The following is an 18,073-nucleotide window of genomic DNA, read 5'->3' on the forward strand; positions in this document are numbered from 1 at the left end:
CATCCTTTCAACACAAGAACTAATCATAATCTTATCTTGTCTTAAATCTATTGGACATAGTGGTATTAAAATTTTCTGACTTACCACTTTTTTTCTTTTCTCAATCCCACTTTGCAAAAGAAAGTCAAAGACTAACGTTTATTGCAATGCCAATAGAGATTATTTCATACATATGGTGCACTATCCAATTATAGATATATTTATTGGTAGAGTACATATCACATACGTTGATATGGTGTTTGATAATTGGTTAATTGTATGTATATGTTTTTTTTTTTAATCCGGGTTAGTTTGTACGCAGCACAACTAAACTTCAGAGTCTATTAAATACCTTACAAACCTAAAAGATCAGGTAAGCCACAATGTTATTGTGGTAGATGATTCCAAGGTTTGAACCAAAAAATTTAAAAAAATGAGCAAATCTTTATTGGAAGTTATAAAACAATCAAAAGCAAAAGCCTTGACATTTACATTATATTCTCGGCCTCTTATAATACAAATTGTCAACAAAGAAATATGAGGAAATTTATTGGAATTACTTCTCAAATTAAACAACAAAATATACACTAATTAGTATTTATTAAAACATAAATTAATAAAATCTTTTAAAAGCAAGCAGCATCCTCAACCAGTTTGTTTAGTTTCTTGGTTTTCAATCTCTCTGCATACACTTCACTCCCTTTACATTCATACCTGCAAAATTTATACAAAAACCCTAAACTTTAGCACAAAAAAATTTCAAAATTTTTTATTTTATTTAGAAATTTTCCCAACTTATTTATGGGACATTTCATTTAAATTTAAATTTTACCTTGGGGGTAAAGGAATCAAAGGGCTTAAGCTTTGTGCAAGCTTAAAAGCTTGTTCCGAAGTGTTCACAATCTGATTGAAGCAGAAATATCGCCCACACGTTGATCGATCCTCGAAGGCGCGAATATGTACATCCGCTAAGAAGTTTACATCGACAAAAGCTAGGACTCCATTCTCGTACATTTCAGCAGCACCTTTGAGGTAGAACATGGTTGAGCCGGGGTTTTGTTGAGTGACACTTGGCCCCAAAACTAATCCTGCATTTATGGAAACCATGCATAGCATCCTGTCCATGGCTAAGGCCCAGGCAGCCTGTTCAGAGAGTGTCTTGGCTAGAGCATACCATAACTGTAAAATTGGAGAAGAAAATCAGAAACACTGATAATTATAACTTCAACGAAATCATCTAATTATTAATATATAAGTTAAGTACTTTGTGGAAAACAAGGCCAAAAGTGTACTAAAAATTAATCAAAATTCAAAACCCTTAATCATAATAATTAACAAAGATTAGATTAATTAATTAATCGAACCTTCATTTTTCTGCAGAATTCTGGATCACTCCAAGACCTTTCATCCACAACAATCTCTGAACCAATATCTTCTCTCCAAAGAGCAGCAGTTAAAGAAGAAGTGAACACAACCTTCTCTATGCTATCACTTTGGGCACAAGCTTCAACCACATTTATCACCCCTCTCACTTCCAAATCCACCAGTAAATCCTGCAACTCAAATTAAACCTCCATGAATAAACCTCACTTTTCTTGTAAAAATTTCTGGGAAAAAAAAAAAGTAATGAAAATTTTTATTATATTTAACTCACATCATATCCATCTGGGCTATCCAAACTGCAGAATAAAGCACAACAATCCTTCAAAGCAACAAGAATGCTGTGGTAATCCAAAACATCAACTTCAAACACAAATAATTTCTCATTCACTTTCTCCATCTCTTTAATCTCTTTCTGTATCTCCGTCTCTCCTGCAACCAAAAAAAAAAACTCCATTAGTTAAAACCAAATTTAGAAAGAACTGATTCTGCAAGATCAATTGCTGGTAATTTTCACGACAAAGAACGGAGGTAAGTTCTGTATTTTGAACTTACCATTTGGTTGGATAGCTGCATGAACTGTGTACCCTTTATTGAGAAGACCTTTAAGAATCCAAAAACCGATGTAGTTGGAGGCATCAAGAACACAAACGGGAGGCTTTTGATTGTGATCTTCCATGGCTGAAACTGAAAGTGTTTAATTTGTTTTTCTTTTTGAGGGAATGATTTTATTTATCTCTTCTTTATGTTTGTATATATATATGGAGAGAGTGAGAGAGGTGTTGGTGGGGATGGGGGATTAAAAGGAAGAAGAAGATTTGGTGAACTATTTTAGCTACACGTTCTCATCTACTTAAAATTGAAAGGTCATTTTGGCTTTTGTTGAACAAAAAAATTTATTAATTAATTAATAAGATTAGAAAGAACTGAGAAGAAGTCCCAAAATTCAGCATGCATGTGTCAAGAGTGTGTTAATATAGAAATCAATTTTTAAACGAAAACACTCTTTGTTTTGTTCTGGTCGTTCAAGCAACCCCATTTATCAAAACCTTAATAATCCTTTCACATCATTATAATATGAAGATAATATAGATATAGAATGCGTCAATGAAATGTTATTTTTCATATATTCCTCCTTTTGCTATGAATTTATCAAACATGGCGATCGTATATGCCATTGTTGACTATAATTATTGATATTTATGTGGTTTACAACTGGGGTTTAGGTCTACGGTCTACCGGTTAAGTCATATAGTTGTAATAGTTGCTAAGAAATAGACATATATGGGACAATATTAAAACGAGGGGTATTCTGATTTTTAATCGGAAAAATCTTTTTAATTAACTGATTATGCAAACGTTTGTTAAATTCAACGGGAGTAAATTCTAGTATTCATAATTGACCAAAACTTCAGAACGGAATTTTTTTTTTTCTCTATGTTTAGAAAAATTTGAGTCTATTATACAACGAGTATCACATCATCAATATTGTAACTAAAAATATTTGAGTTTCCAACACTTTGTATTTAAAATTTAAAATTTGATTTGAGATTTCTTGTATAATGTGAAGATGATTAACTCAATAAAGAAAACCTTAATGATAATTAAAGCTCTAACAGCCGTGTTGGAATACATTAAACGTTATATGTTTAAAGAATTTGCCTCATGTTCTTTATTATATATATATATATAACAGCCTCTAATTTACTCTATCCAAAACTTTGAATTCTTATCAATAAAACCCCAAGCGTAAGGCAAAAGCTGCTTCTATCTATTCTAAAAACATTGATGCCAATTGGCTAGAGGAAAGTGCAGAAACTGTTGGGACAATTGTGGGGACAATACGAAAACTTGCTTGATTAATTGATTCAGATTGATGAAAACAAAAAAAAAAAAAAAAAAAATTTTAAGTTGGTAAAATGCATCCAGAGGTTTCTGAAAGTGATAAAAATACACTCAATTTTGTGAAAATACTATTTTACCCTTAAATTTTATTTAAATAAGTTAAATAAAATTAATAAATTAAGTCATCGTTCGTAGCAGAAGATATTTTTATTATTATTGGGTGTATTTGTCACTTATGAAAACCTCTGGATGAAAAGAATTATGTCTATAATTGTTGGCTAGCAGAAAGAGCTGAAATGAAATGGTCCACATACAGATAATGGTTTTTTTTAATCTTCGACAATAGGACAAAGCCATTGCGCTAAACAGAAAAAGATAGAAATAATTTTGTACTTAGTGGCCCACTATGATTGGAGGTGGAAATTGGAATGATGGGCTGCTTGATTGTTTGATTACATATTTTGAGCTTAAATAATAAAAATATTATTTATAGGAGAAATAAGAATATTAATCATTCAGAAAATGGTTTTATGTTTGAAGAAATTACATAAAATTAAATTTAAAAAAAACGATAAATTCATAAACTAATTACAACTTTTGCCTAGAAGAAAAGGTATTATTTCACAATAATTATGTCTCCACTAATTTTATAAAATAGTTACTCCGCTAAGGTATATGATATAATAACAAAATCACGCTGAAGTTTTTAAAATAACATAAATCTCTTTACCATTAATAAATTCTTAGTGAGCCGTTAAAATTTACACTAATATAAATTAGTAAATATTACCGTTTTAATATCTAAAACTTAAATAACATAAGAATTGTTGTTATTTCCAAATTTTAAAAAGAATTTTATTATTATGTCATACTTAAAGGGGATTAATTCATTGAACTCTTAATAAAATGAACGAAGAAAAGTGGATGTTGATGGGCATTTGAAGATATGGTTTGGTAGCAATATTTGCACGAGGGTGGTAGATTTCTCTAATTATTAATCTATTGATGTTATTAAGATGACAAAACCATAATTACCTTTTAAATTTTCTCTCTGGATTCAAATAAATTTATAGTCAATAATTAATCTCCAAGTCATGTATCTAAGTTAATGCAATACTAAATGTCAAACCCATGTCTTAAAACATGTTTAAAAATAAAAAATGTCAATCTGATGACATTTGATATGATATCAAGAGTGAAATTTTTCTTTTCCAAATTCAAAATCTGAAACATTATAATCTGAATAACATATCAGCCATTCCATAAACTAATATATTAAGTATATTGACCTATGAAGCCATAAAACGTAGGTAGCAGCAACTCCTGGGGGGCGACGAAAGGGACTACGTAATAAAAAATCTTACTCTTATTACGTGGAAGTAATTAAATGGAAACCCACCAATAATTGAGCATGTGACAAAAATTTGATTTTACTTCAAAGTTTTTGATTGGCCTTGATTAGGAAAACCAAAAAGAAGAAGAATAAATAATGCACGGCTTGGGAAAAACGTATAGAAATAAGCTTAAGAAATGGTTATCCAACAATCTAACGGTTGACGATGTTGTACAGCCTCTAAGGCTTTTGACACTTTCCATTTCCTCCTCTCATGATTGGATTTCAAATATTAAATATTATAATAGAGTAGAGGGTGAAAACATTTGGTATGCTTTCAGTTTTTCAGTTATACATATTATTTCTATTTTTTTTATTGTAAAAAAATTGAAATGTCAAACACATTTTCAAGATTTAATAAATGAAAAAAGTTGGTAAGATTTGAATGTTTTTAAAAATATAATTTAAAGATTTTTTAACGTTAAAAGAACTTCCATTATTGACATTTCATTTTTTTTTCAAGATGACTTTGAAAAATGAAAATAACTTGAAAAGTATATTCATTACTGTCTTTTGAAAACCATATCTAAAAAGTAAAATTGCGAAAACACATTTATATTATCTTTTTTTTTTTTTTTTTTTTAATCAAGGGTGTTCAGGCCATCTCAACTAATTTTTAGGTCCTACAGTTGAGAACTGGGTAAATCTCTGCTATAACCACCCTTATTAGCAACCCAGGTAGATTAAACTTAAAATCTCTTGAATAATACACCCAAGAATCCAGATTGACCGTTGGACCACTTAGTGGTAGTTATTTTATTTATATTATCTTCTTAGAACAAATATAAAATATTGTAGGATGAAAACATCTTTTTCATATTTGGTGTGCTTTCAATTTTTCAGTTATACATTAAATTTCTTATTTTTTCCTCTCTTATTTTAAATTTAAAAAAAAAAAAAAAAGGACTAAAACGAGGAACGAACGACCAAGTAATACACATCTTTCAAGATAAAATAAAGAATAAAAATGAAAAGGGTAGGTAAAGATTTGAATGTCAATTAAAAATATAAGTTATAAAGAGACTTTCAGAGGAAATGACATAAGATTATAAAGAACATAAATTAATGAAGACTAAAAAAAATCTGCCCAATTAACCTAAACTAAACAGCATCAATAATTGAAGTTTCATTTGGAACACATATAATGACTAATTCTCTTGTTGAAATTTTGATCAAGGTAAAACTTGATCAAATGAGATGAGCTTTGACATTTTGAATATTCTCCAGCTATTTTATAGTTTCTAAACTAAATTCAAAGTTTGAGATTCTCACCAACACAAAATAAGCTTAAAATAACATTAAATAATTTTCTAAAGAGCGGCAACAGAACAAGCCAAGAAATCGACCAACCACCTTCCTAAGGGTTTAAAAAATTGCAGTTGAAAAAGCCGGCTTGATTTTTGAGCTGAAAATATTGAAGAAACTCTTTCGTACAAATTGGTGTGCCATACACTAATAAACTCAATAAATGCTTTATAAATTTAAATGAATAACGTGTGAATAGAAAAGTCTTTGTCCTATCAATTTGTACATGTAACACTATTTAAAAATATTTTGTCGTTTGCATAGAATATGGAGATAAAAGAGGAAAACTGCAGCATATTACGACAATGGCAGCATGAAGGAAGGTTCAGAATAAACATATCAAAACAGTCATAAATCCATAGTATGATGAAAAGGGGCAACATGTGCAGGATTTAAGTAGGCAGTGCTGCGGCTAGCATGTGTTTCAGCAGGCGCTACTTCTGCCATTGAAATCAGGAGAATGTGACTGCAATAAGTCAAGTTAACCTATGGTTCATATGCATTTGCTACAAAATCAAAGATATCAAATTTGAAGAAAAGCACTTCGGAATTTCAATGAACTTGAATTTTCCATTCGGTATCCACAGTCAGCTCAAAGTACAAATGCAGTTAACACACAAAAATTGAGTCAGCGAACAAATGACAATCAATAACAGTATAGAAAAATTCAAGCCAACTTGGATGCTCACTGCAGTTCATTGATCATATGACTTTCGTTAGTTCAGAGTGCAAATGAAGGAAAATAGCAGAACCAAGAGTAGATTTCGTATAACAGATACAATTGAGATTCAATAACTAATTGTATATTTCAACTTTTCTCATTTTTTTCTTTCTCAAATTTGGTTTAAACTCGACAGCAAGTAGAGGCCTTAAATGGCAGTTGAAAGAATGATAATACACATTTAATGTCACGTACAATGTCAGCAAATTATTTGCCAAACCTGTAGTCTGTTCCCAAAAACTTTTTCTTTCCCGGCCGTTCATCCCATTTCCACCTCTCCTTATTGTTAAATCATAAATGAATGAGCAGCATCAATGGTCACGTTTAAGAATGAATGCAACACCGAACAAAGGCAAAATTACCTCATCCATATAAGAATTAGGATGCGCTATCTATGGATTTCTGAACAAGCTAGATGGGACCTGAAAGAACAAGAAAAGTGTCATTACGAAAGTTGTGAAGATCAAATGTCAAGGATGTAACAATAATTAAACATACAGTTGACCATCTAACCAATGTTTGGGAAACGAAAACAAGAAACAAAACAGAAGATGAAAATAAAAAATGTGACCCAATGAAAAAGGGATCATTTCTCCTTTCTGTTCTTCAATTTGGTTGACTTTTTGCTTTTCCTTTCTCTTTAGTTTCAACATTCGAGGGACACAAAGCATGATATAACCATGATTGAACTGGTTTTATATCCCGAATTCATAGAAAAAACAACACTCACTACACTAGAATTCAGCTTTCATATGATGCCTAGAAACAAAAGCGATGTTTTACTTGAGACAAGCAAAGGGAACACCCAGGCTGATCTAGACAGAAAACAAATCAGCTTCATTCATTTGTTCAGAACAGGAAACCAAGCAAATAATATATCAATAATTGTAGGATGAATGAAGTTCCAGAGGGATAGTATTGATGAGCTGTAAAATATAAAAAGAAAAGGCCGTATATAGTTGGCCCACTCTAGGGGAAACATCCAACAAAGGATGAAGACAGTGCCTTCTTTCTGCCCCATTTTGTACACGGAAAAATATGCATATCAACAAAAATACTGAAAGCAATATAGAATCAGAGACCACCAACGGCCAACAATCCTTCAAAGCAACAAGAATGCTGTGGTAATCCAACAATCAACTCAAACAAAATAATTTCTCATTCACTTTCTCCATCTCTTTATCTCATTCTGTATCTCTTCTCTCCTGCAACAAAAAAAAACTCCATTATTAACCAAATTTAGAAAGAACTGATTCTCAAGATCAATTGCTGATATTTTTCAGACAAAGAACGGAGGTAGTTCTGTATTTTAAACTTACCATTTGTTGGATAGCTGCATGAACTGTGTACCTTTATTGAGAAGACCTTTAAGAATCCAAAACCGATGTAGTTGGAGGCATCAAGAACACAAACGGGAACTTTGATTGTGATCTTCCATGGCTGAACTGAAAGTGTTTAATTTGTTTTTCTTTTTTCTTTTGAGGGGATGATTTTATTTATCTCTTCTTTATGTTTGTATATATATATGAAGTGAGAGGTGTTGTGGGGATGGGGGATTAAAAGGAAGAAGAAGATTTGGTGAACTATTTTAGCTACACGTTCTCATCTACTAAAATTGAAAGGTCTTTTGGCTTTTGTTGAACAAAATTTATTAATTAATTAATAAGATTAGAAAAACTGAGAGAGTCCCAAAATTCAGCATGCATGTGTCAAGAGTGTGTAATATAGAAATCAATTTTTAAACGAAAACACTCTTTGTTTTGTTCTGGTCGTTCAAGCAACCCCATTTATCAAAACCTTAATAACCTTTCACACATTATAATATGAAGATAATAAGATATAGAATGCGTCAATGAAATTTATTTTTCATATATTCCTCCTTTTGCTATGAATTTATCAAACATGGCGATCGTATATGCCATTGTTACTATAATTATTGATATTTATGTGGTTTACAACTGGGGTTAGGTCTACGGTCTACCATAAGTCATATAGTTGTAATAGTTGCTAAGAAATAGACATAATGGGACAATATTAAACGAGGGTATTCTGATTTTTAATCGGAAAAATCTTTTAATTAATGATTATGCAAACGTTTGTTAAATTCAACGGGAGTAAATTCTAGATTCATAATTGACCAAAACTTCAGAACGAAATTTTTTTTTCTCTCTATGTTTAAAATTTGAGTCTATTATACAACGAGTATCACATCATCAATTTGTAACTAAAATATTTGAGTTTCCAACACTTTGTATTTAAAATTAAAATTTGATTTGAGATTTCTTGTATAATGAATATAACTATAAAGAAAACCTTAATGATATTAAAGCTCCAACAGCCGTGTGGAATACATTAAACGTTATATTTTAAAGAATTTGCCTCATGTTCTTTATATATATATATAACAGACTCTAATTTACTCTATCCAAAACTTGGAATTCTTATCAATAAAACCCCAAGCGTAAGGCAAAAGCTGCTTCTATCTATCTAAAAACATTGATGCCAATTAGCTAGAGGAAAGTGCAGAAACTGTTGGGAGAATTGTGGGGACAAACAAAACTTGCTTGATTAATTGATTCAGATTGATGAAAAAAACAAAAAATTGAAGTTGGCAAAATGCATCCAGAGGTTTCTGAAAGTGATAAAAATACACTCAATTTGTGAAAATACTATTTTACCCTTAAATTTTATTTAAATAAGTTAATAAAATTAATAATTAAGTCATCGTTCGTAGCAGAAGATATTTTATTATTATTGGGTGTTTTGTCACTTATGAAAACCCTGGATGAAAGAATTATTATGTCTATAATTGTTGGCTACAGAAAGAGCTGAAATGAAATGGTCCACATACAGATAATGGTTTTTTTTAATCTTCGACAATAGACAAAGCCATTGCGCTAAACGAAAAAGATAGAAATATGTTGTACTTATGGCCCACTATGATTGGAGGTGGAAATTGGAATGATGGGCTGCTTGATTGTTGATTACATATTTTGAGCTTAATAATAAAAAATATATTTATAGGAGAAAAAGATATTAATCATTCAGAAAATGGTTTTATGTTTGAAGAAATTACATAAAATTAAATTAAAAAAACGATAAATTCATAAACTAATTACAACTTTTGCCTAAAAAAGGTATTATTTCACAATAATTATGTCTCCACTAATTTTATAAAATAGTTACTCCGCAAGGTATATGATATAATACAAAATCACGCTGAAGTTTTTAAAATAACATAAATCTCTTTACCATATATAATTCTTATGTAGCCGTTAAAATTTACACTATATAAATTAGTAAATATTACCGTTTTAATATCTAAAACTTAAATACATAAAATTGTTGTTATTTCCAATTTTTAAAAAGATTTTTAGATTATGTCATACTTAAAGGGGATTAATTCATTGAACTCTTAATAAAATGAACTAAGAAAAGTGGATGTTGATGGGCATTTGAGATATGGTTTGGTAGCAATATTTGCACGAGGGTGTAGATTTCTCTAATTATTATCTATTGATGTTATTAATGACAAAACCATAATTACCTTTTAAATTTTCTCTCTGGATTCAAATAATTTATAGTCAATAATTATCTCCAAGTCATGTATCTAAGTTAATGCAATAATAAATGTCAAACCCATGTCTTAAAACATGTTTAAAAATAAAAAATGTCAACCTGATGACTTGATATGATATCAAGAGTGATTTTTTCTTTTCAAATTCAAATCTGAAACATTATAATCTGAATAACATATCAGCCATCCATAAACTAATATATTAAGTATATTGACCTATGAAGCCATAAAACGTAGGTAGCAGCGACGAAAGGGACTCGTAATAAAAATCTTACTCTTATCTTATTAACGTGGAATACCCACCAATAATTGAGCATGTGACAAAATTTTGATTTTACTTCAAAGTTTGATTGGCCTTAATTAGAGAACCAAAAAGAGAAGAAAAATAATGCACGGCTTGGGAAAAACGTAAGAAATAAGCTTAAGAATGGTTATCCAACAATCTAACGGTTGACGATGTTGTACAGCCTCTAAGGCTTTTGACACTTTCTATTTCCTCCTCTCATGATTGGACTTCAAATATTAAATATTATAATAGAGTAGAGGGTGAAAACATTTGGTATGCTTTCAGTTTTTCAGTTAACATATTATTTCTATTTTTTTTATTGTAAAAAATTGAAATGTCAAACACATTTTCAAGATTTAATAATTTGAATGTTTTTAAAATATAATTTAAGATTTTTTAACATTAAAAGAACTTCCATTATTGACATTCATTTTTTTTTTCAAGATGACTTTGAAAATGAAAATAACTTGAAAGTATATTCATTACTGTCTTTTGAAAACCTATCTAAAATAAATTGCGAAAACACATTTATTTATCTTTTTTTTTTTTTTTTTTTTTTTAATCAAGGGTGTTCAGGCCATCTCAACTAATTTTTCGGCTCAGAAATTGTGCTCTTTATCAAATGTTTGAATAGGCCCAACAGAAAAGCCCAAATGAATCAGAGTCCAAATTTAAATCACAATATGGGAGGCCCATCAAGCTGTAAGTCTATGGAGGCAAGCCCAAGATTGTTTGCCTTTTTTTTTTTTCCTTTTTCTCTCATTATTTTCTTGTAATTTTTAAAGAACAAAGATTAGGGGTGTTTAAAACCGGTTAACTGGTTCGGTTTCCCCTTTTCTTGAACCGAACTAGATTTTCCACTTAGGAAAATTCCCGAATCAGATTTCAAGTTTAGGAACTTTTCTAAACCGGAACTGAACCGATTATGAGACAACCTGTTATAAACCGAAACGAAAAACCGGTTAACCGGTTTTGAACCAGTTTTACAAAGATTGTTCGTAAATTGAATGATCCTTTAAATTTAGTAATTTTTGTTAACCAAATGGAAGCAAAATTGGAATAAAAAATAAATAGTATCAAGTCATTCCTTTATAAACCATATATTATTTTTACAGAATTTGATAACGATTCAACGTTTATTTTATTTTTCCTGGACACAACTATCATCGTAATAATAACTTATTGTTTCTAACATTAAATCTTGGATCCATCTATATTTTTTGTTGTGCCATATGGAAAGCATTAGTCTCACAAGGGCTCCTTCAAATAATCCATGTGACGAAAAGTCCAAGCAAAAGAAAAAGGCTTTTAGGGGTCGAAAATGAAAATGACAAAGGAAGGATGCCAAGCAATTGGACAAAGGGGTGCCAGTGCCACACATCCTTTCAACACAAGAACTAATCCTATAATTTCATAGACAAGAACTAATCATAATCTTATCTTGTCTTAAATCTATTGGACATAGTGGTATTAAAATTTTCTGACTTACCACTTTTTTTCTTTTCTCAATCCCACTTTGCAATAGAAAGACAAAGACTAACGTTTATTGCAACGCCAATAGAGATTATTTCATACATATGGTACACTATCCAATTATAGATATAATTATTGGTCGAGTATATATCACATACGGTTAATATGGTGTTTGATAATTGGTTAATTGTATGTATATGTTTTTTTTTTTTTTTTTTGGCAACCAGAGTATCCGGGTCAGTTTGTACGCACCACAACTAAACCCCAGAGTCTATTAAACACCCTACAAACCTAAAAGATCAGGTAAGCCACAATATTATTGTGGTAGATGACTCCATGTTTGAACCAAAAAACTTAAAAAAATGAGCAAATCTTTATTGGAAGTTATAAAACAATTAAAAGCAAAAGCAAAAGCAAAAGCCTTGACATTTACATTATATTCTCGGCCTCCTATAATACAAATTGTCAACAAAGAAATATGAGGAAATTTATTGGAATTACTTCTCAAATTAAACAACAAAATATACACTAATTAGTATTTATTAAAACATAAATTAATAAAATCTTTTAAAAGCAAGCAGCATCCTCAACCAGTTTGTCCAGTTTCTTGGTTTTCAATCTCTCTGCATACACTTCACTTCCTTTACATTCATACCTGCAAAATTTATACAAAAACCCTAAAATTTAGCACAAAAAAATTTCAAACTTTTTTATTTTATTTAGAAATTTCCCCAACTTATTTATGGGACATTTCATTTAAATTTAAATTTTACCTTGGGGGTAAAGGAATCAAAGGGCTCAAGCTTTGTGCAAGTTTAAAAGCTTGTTCCGAAGTGTTCACAATCTGATTGAAGCAGAAATATCTCCCGCATGTTGATCGATCCTCGAAGGCGCGAATATGTACATCCGCTAAGAAGTTTACATCGACAAAAGCTAGGACTCCATTCTCGTACATTTCAGCAGCACCTTTGAGGTAGAACATGGTTGAGCCGGGGTTTTGTTTAGTGACACTTGGCCCCAAAACTAATCCTGCATTTATGGAAACCATGCATAGCATCCTGTCCATGGCTAAAGCCCAGGCAGCCTGTTCAGAGAGTGTCTTTGCTAGAGCATACCATAACTGTAAAATTGGAGAAGAAAATCAGAAACATTGATAATTATAACTTGAACCAAATCATCTAATTATAAGTTAAGTACTTTGTGGAAAACAAGGCCAAAAGTGTACTAAAAATTAATCAAAATTCAAAACCCTTAATCATAATAATTAACAAAGATTAGATTAATTAATTAATCGAACCTTCATTTTTCTGCAGAATTCTGGATCACTCCAAGACCTTTCATCCACAACAATCTCTGAACCAATATCTTCTCTCCAAATAGCAGCAGTTAAAGAAGAAGTGAACACAACCTTCTCTATACTCTCACTTTGGGCACAAGCTTCAACCACATTTATCACCCCTCTCACTTCCAAATCCACCAGTGAATCCTGCAACTCAAATTAAACCTCCATGAATAAACCTCACTTTTTTTGTAAAAATTTCTGGGAAAAAAAAAAAGTAATGAAAATTTTTATGATATTTAACTCACATCATATTCATCTGGGCCATCCAAACTGCAGAATAAAGCACAACAATCCTTCAAAGCAACAAGAATGCTGTGGTAATCCAAAACATCAACGTCCAAACCAAAATAATTTTCTCATTCACTTTCTCCATCTCTTTATCTCATTCTGTATCTCTTCTCTCCTGCAACAAAAAAAAACTCCATTATTAACCAAATTTAGAAAGAACTGATTCTCAAGATCAATTGCTGATATTTTTCAGACAAAGAACGGAGGTAGTTCTGTATTTTAAACTTACCATTTGTTGGATAGCTGCATGAACTGTGTACCTTTATTGAGAAGACCTTTAAGAATCCAAAAACCGATGTAGTTGGAGGCATCAAGAACACAAACGGGACTTTGATTGTGATCTTCCATGGCTGAACTGAAAGTGTTTAATTTGTTTTTCTTTTTTCTTTTGAGGGGATGATTTTATTTATCTCTTCTTTATGTTTGTATATATATATGAAGTGAGAGGTGTTGTGGGGATGGGGGATTAAAAGGAAGAAGAAGATTTGGTGAACTATTTTAGCTACACGTTCTCATCTACTAAAATTGAAAGGTCTTTTGGCTTTTGTTGAACAAAATTTATTAATTAATTAATAAGATTAGAAAAACTGAGAGAGTCCCAAAATTCAGCATGCATGTGTCAAGAGTGTGTAATATAGAAATCAATTTTTAAACGAAAACACTCTTTGTTTTGTTCTGGTCGTTCAAGCAACCCCATTTATCAAAACCTTAATAACCTTTCACACATTATAATATGAAGATAATATAATATAGAATGGTCAATGAAATTTATTTTTCATATATTCCTCCTTTTGCTATGAATTTATCAAACATGGCGATCGTATATGCCATTGTTACTATAATTATTGATATTTATGTGGTTTACAACTGGGGTTAGGTCTACGGTCTACCATAAGTCATATAGTTGTAATAGTTGCTAAGAAATAGACATAATGGGACAATATTAAACGAGGGTATTCTGATTTTTAATCGGAAAAATCTTTTAATTAATGATTATGCAAACGTTTGTTAAATTCAACGGGAGTAAATTCTAGATTCATAATTGACCAAAACTTCAGAACGAAATTTTTTTTTCTCTCTATGTTTAAAATTTGAGTCTATTATACAACGAGTATCACATCATCAATTTGTAACTAAAATATTTGAGTTTCCAACACTTTGTATTTAAAATTAAAATTTGATTTGAGATTTCTTGTATAATGATATAACTATAAAGAAAACCTTAATGATATTAAAGCTCCAACAGCCGTGTGGAATACATTAAACGTTATATTTTAAAGAATTTGCCTCATGTTCTTTATATTATATATATAACAGACTCTAATTTACTCTATCCAAAACTTGGAATTCTTATCAATAAAACCCCAAGCGTAAGGCAAAAGCTGCTTCTATCTATCTAAAAACATTGATGCCAATTAGCTAGAGGAAAGTGCAGAAACTGTTGGGAGAATTGTGGGGACAAACAAAACTTGCTTGATTAATTGATTCAGATTGATGAACAAAAACAAAAAATTGAAGTTGGCAAAATGCATCCAGAGGTTTCTGAAAGTGATAAAAATACACTCAATTTGTGAAAATACTATTTTACCCTTAAATTTTATTTAAATAAGTTAAATAAAATTAATAATTAAGTCATCGTTCGTAGCAGAAGATATTTTATTATTATTGGGTGTTTTTGTCACTTATGAAAACCCTGGATGAAAGAATTATTATGTCTATAATTGTTGGCTACAGAAAGAGCTGAAATGAAATGGTCCACATACAGATAATGGTTTTTTTTAATCTTCGACAATAGACAAAGCCATTGCGCTAAACGAAAAAGATAGAAATATGTTTGTACTTATGGCCCACTATGATTGGAGGTGGAAATTGGAATGATGGGCTGCTTGATTGTTGATTACATATTTTGAGCTTAATAATAAAAAATATATTTATAGGAGAAAAAGATATTAATCATTCAGAAAATGGTTTTATGTTTGAAGAAATTACATAAAATTAAATTAAAAAAACGATAAATTCATAAACTAATTACAACTTTTGCCTAAAAAAGGTATTATTTCACAATAATTATGTCTCCACTAATTTTATAAAATAGTTACTCCGCAAGGTATATGATATAATACAAAATCACGCTGAAGTTTTTAAAATAACATAAATCTCTTTACCATATATAATTCTTATGTAGCCGTTAAAATTTACACTATATAAATTAGTAAATATTACCGTTTTAATATCTAAAACTTAAATACATAAAATTGTTGTTATTTCCAATTTTTAAAAAGATTTTTAGATTATGTCATACTTAAAGGGGATTAATTCATTGAACTCTTAATAAAATGAACTGAAGAAAAGTGGATGTTGATGGGCATTTGAGATATGGTTTGGTAGCAATATTTGCACGAGGGTGTAGATTTCTCTAATTATTATCTATTGATGTTATTAATGACAAAACCATAATTACCTTTTAAATTTTCTCTCTGGATTCAAATAATTTATAGTCAATAATTATCTCCAAGTCATGTATCTAAGTTAATGCAATAATAAATGTCAAACCCATGTCTTAAAACATGTTTAAAAATAAAAAATGCAACCTGATGACTTGATATGATATCAAGAGTGATTTTTTCTTTTCAAATTCAAATCTGAAACATTATAATCTGAATAACATATCAGCCATCCATAAACTAATATATTAAGTATATTGACCTATGAAGCCATAAAACGTAGGTAGCAGCGACGAAAGGGACTGTAATAAAAATCTTACTCTTATCTTATTAACGTGGAATACCCACCAATAATTGAGCATGTGACAAAATTTTGATTTTACTTCAAAGTTTGATTGGCCTTAATTAGAGAACCAAAAAGAGAAGAATAAATAATGCACGGCTTGGGAAAAACGTAAGAAATAAGCTTAAGAATGGTTATCCAACAATCTAACGGTTGACGATGTTGTACAGCCTCTAAGGCTTTTGACACTTTCTATTTCCTCCTCTCATGATTGGACTTCAAATATTAAATATTATAATAGAGTAGAGGGTGAAAACATTTGGTATGCTTTCAGTTTTTCAGTTAACATATTATTTCTATTTTTTTTATTGTAAAAAATTGAAATGTCAAACACATTTTCAAGATTTAATAATTTGAATGTTTTTAAAATATAATTTAAGATTTTTTAACATTAAAAGAACTTCCATTATTGACATTCATTTTTTTTTTCAAGATGACTTTGAAAATGAAAATAACTTGAAAGTATATTCATTACTGTCTTTTGAAAACCTATCTAAAATAAATTGCGAAAACACATTTATATTATCTTTTTTTTTTTTTTTTTTTTAATCAGGGTGTTCAGGCCATCTCACTAATTTTGTCCTACAGTTAGAACTGGGTAATCTCTGCTATAACCACCCTTATTAGCAACCCAGGTAGATAACTTAAAATCTCTGAATAATACACCCAAGATCCATTGACCGTTGGACCACTTAGTGTAGTTATTTTATTTATATTATCTTCTTATGACAAATATAAATATTGTAGGATGAAAACATCTTTTTCATATTTGTTGTGCTTTCAATTTTTCAGTTATACATGTAATTTCTTATTTTTTCCTCTCTTATTTTAAACTTAAAAAAAAAAAAAAGGACTAAAACGAGAAACGAACGACCAAGTAATACACATCTTTCAAATAAAATAAAGAATAAAATGAAAGGGTAGGTAAAGATTTGAATGTCAATTAAAAATATAAGTTTAAAGAGACTTTGAGAGGAAATGACATAAGATTATAAAGAATTAAATTAATGAAGACTGAAAAAAAATCTGCCCAATTACCTAAACTAAACAGCATCAATAATTGAAGTTTCATTTGGAACACATATAATGACTAATTCTCTTGTTGAAATTTTGATCAAGGTAAAACTTGATCAATGGATGAGCTTTGACATTTCTCCAGCTATTTTATAGTTTCCAAACCAAATTCAAAGTTTGAGATTCTCACCAACACAATAAGCTTAAAATAACATTAAATAATTTTCTAAAGAGCGGCAACAGAACAAGCCAGAAATCGACCAACCACCTTCCTAAGGGTTTAAAAAATTGCAGTTGAAAAAGCCGGCTTGATTTTTGAGCTGAAAATATTGAAGAAACTCTTTCGTACAAATTGGTGTGCCATACACTAATAAACTCAATAAATGCTTAATAAATTTAAATGAATAACGTGGAATAGAAAAGTCTTTGTCCTATCAATTTGACATGTAACACTATTTAAAAATATTTTGTCGTTTGCATAAAATATGGAGATAAAGGAGGAAAACTGAAGCATATTACGACATGGCACCATGAAGGAAGGTTCAGACTAAACATATCAAAACAGTCATAAATCCATAGTATGATGAAAAGGGGCACAATGCAGGATTTAAGTAGGCAGTGCTGCGGCTAGCATGTGTTTCAGCAGGCGCTACTTCTGCCATTGAATCAGAGAATGTGACTGC

At 30.2% G+C, this 18,073-nt stretch overlaps 2 protein-coding genes across 2 annotated transcripts; both read right to left on the reverse strand.

Moving 5' to 3' along the window:
- Nucleotides 1–448: 448 nt before the first annotated feature.
- LOC116143772 (cinnamoyl-CoA reductase-like SNL6) lies at nt 449–2,157 on the reverse strand. The gene is made up of 5 exons (XM_031429222.1): nt 1,915–2,157; nt 1,634–1,791; nt 1,344–1,532; nt 812–1,158; nt 449–693 (listed from the first exon to the last, which is right to left on the reverse strand). The coding sequence occupies exons 1-5, from the start codon at nt 2,036–2,038 to the stop codon at nt 606–608; spliced, it is 906 nt and encodes a 301-aa protein (XP_031285082.1). The 5' UTR covers nt 2,039–2,157; the 3' UTR covers nt 449–605.
- Nucleotides 2,158–12,421: 10,264 nt separating this feature from the next.
- On the reverse strand, nt 12,422–13,937 carry LOC116143713 (cinnamoyl-CoA reductase-like SNL6). Its single transcript, XM_031429150.1, has 5 exons — nt 13,850–13,937; nt 13,547–13,656; nt 13,257–13,445; nt 12,733–13,079; nt 12,422–12,614 (listed from the first exon to the last, which is right to left on the reverse strand). The coding sequence occupies exons 1-5, from the start codon at nt 13,935–13,937 to the stop codon at nt 12,527–12,529; spliced, it is 822 nt and encodes a 273-aa protein (XP_031285010.1). The 3' UTR covers nt 12,422–12,526.
- Nucleotides 13,938–18,073: the final 4,136 nt, after the last annotated feature.

Source organism: Pistacia vera, unplaced genomic scaffold (assembly GCF_008641045.1).
Source record: "Pistacia vera cultivar Batoury unplaced genomic scaffold, PisVer_v2 Contig432, whole genome shotgun sequence".
Taxonomy (NCBI): Eukaryota; Viridiplantae; Streptophyta; class Magnoliopsida; order Sapindales; family Anacardiaceae; genus Pistacia; species Pistacia vera.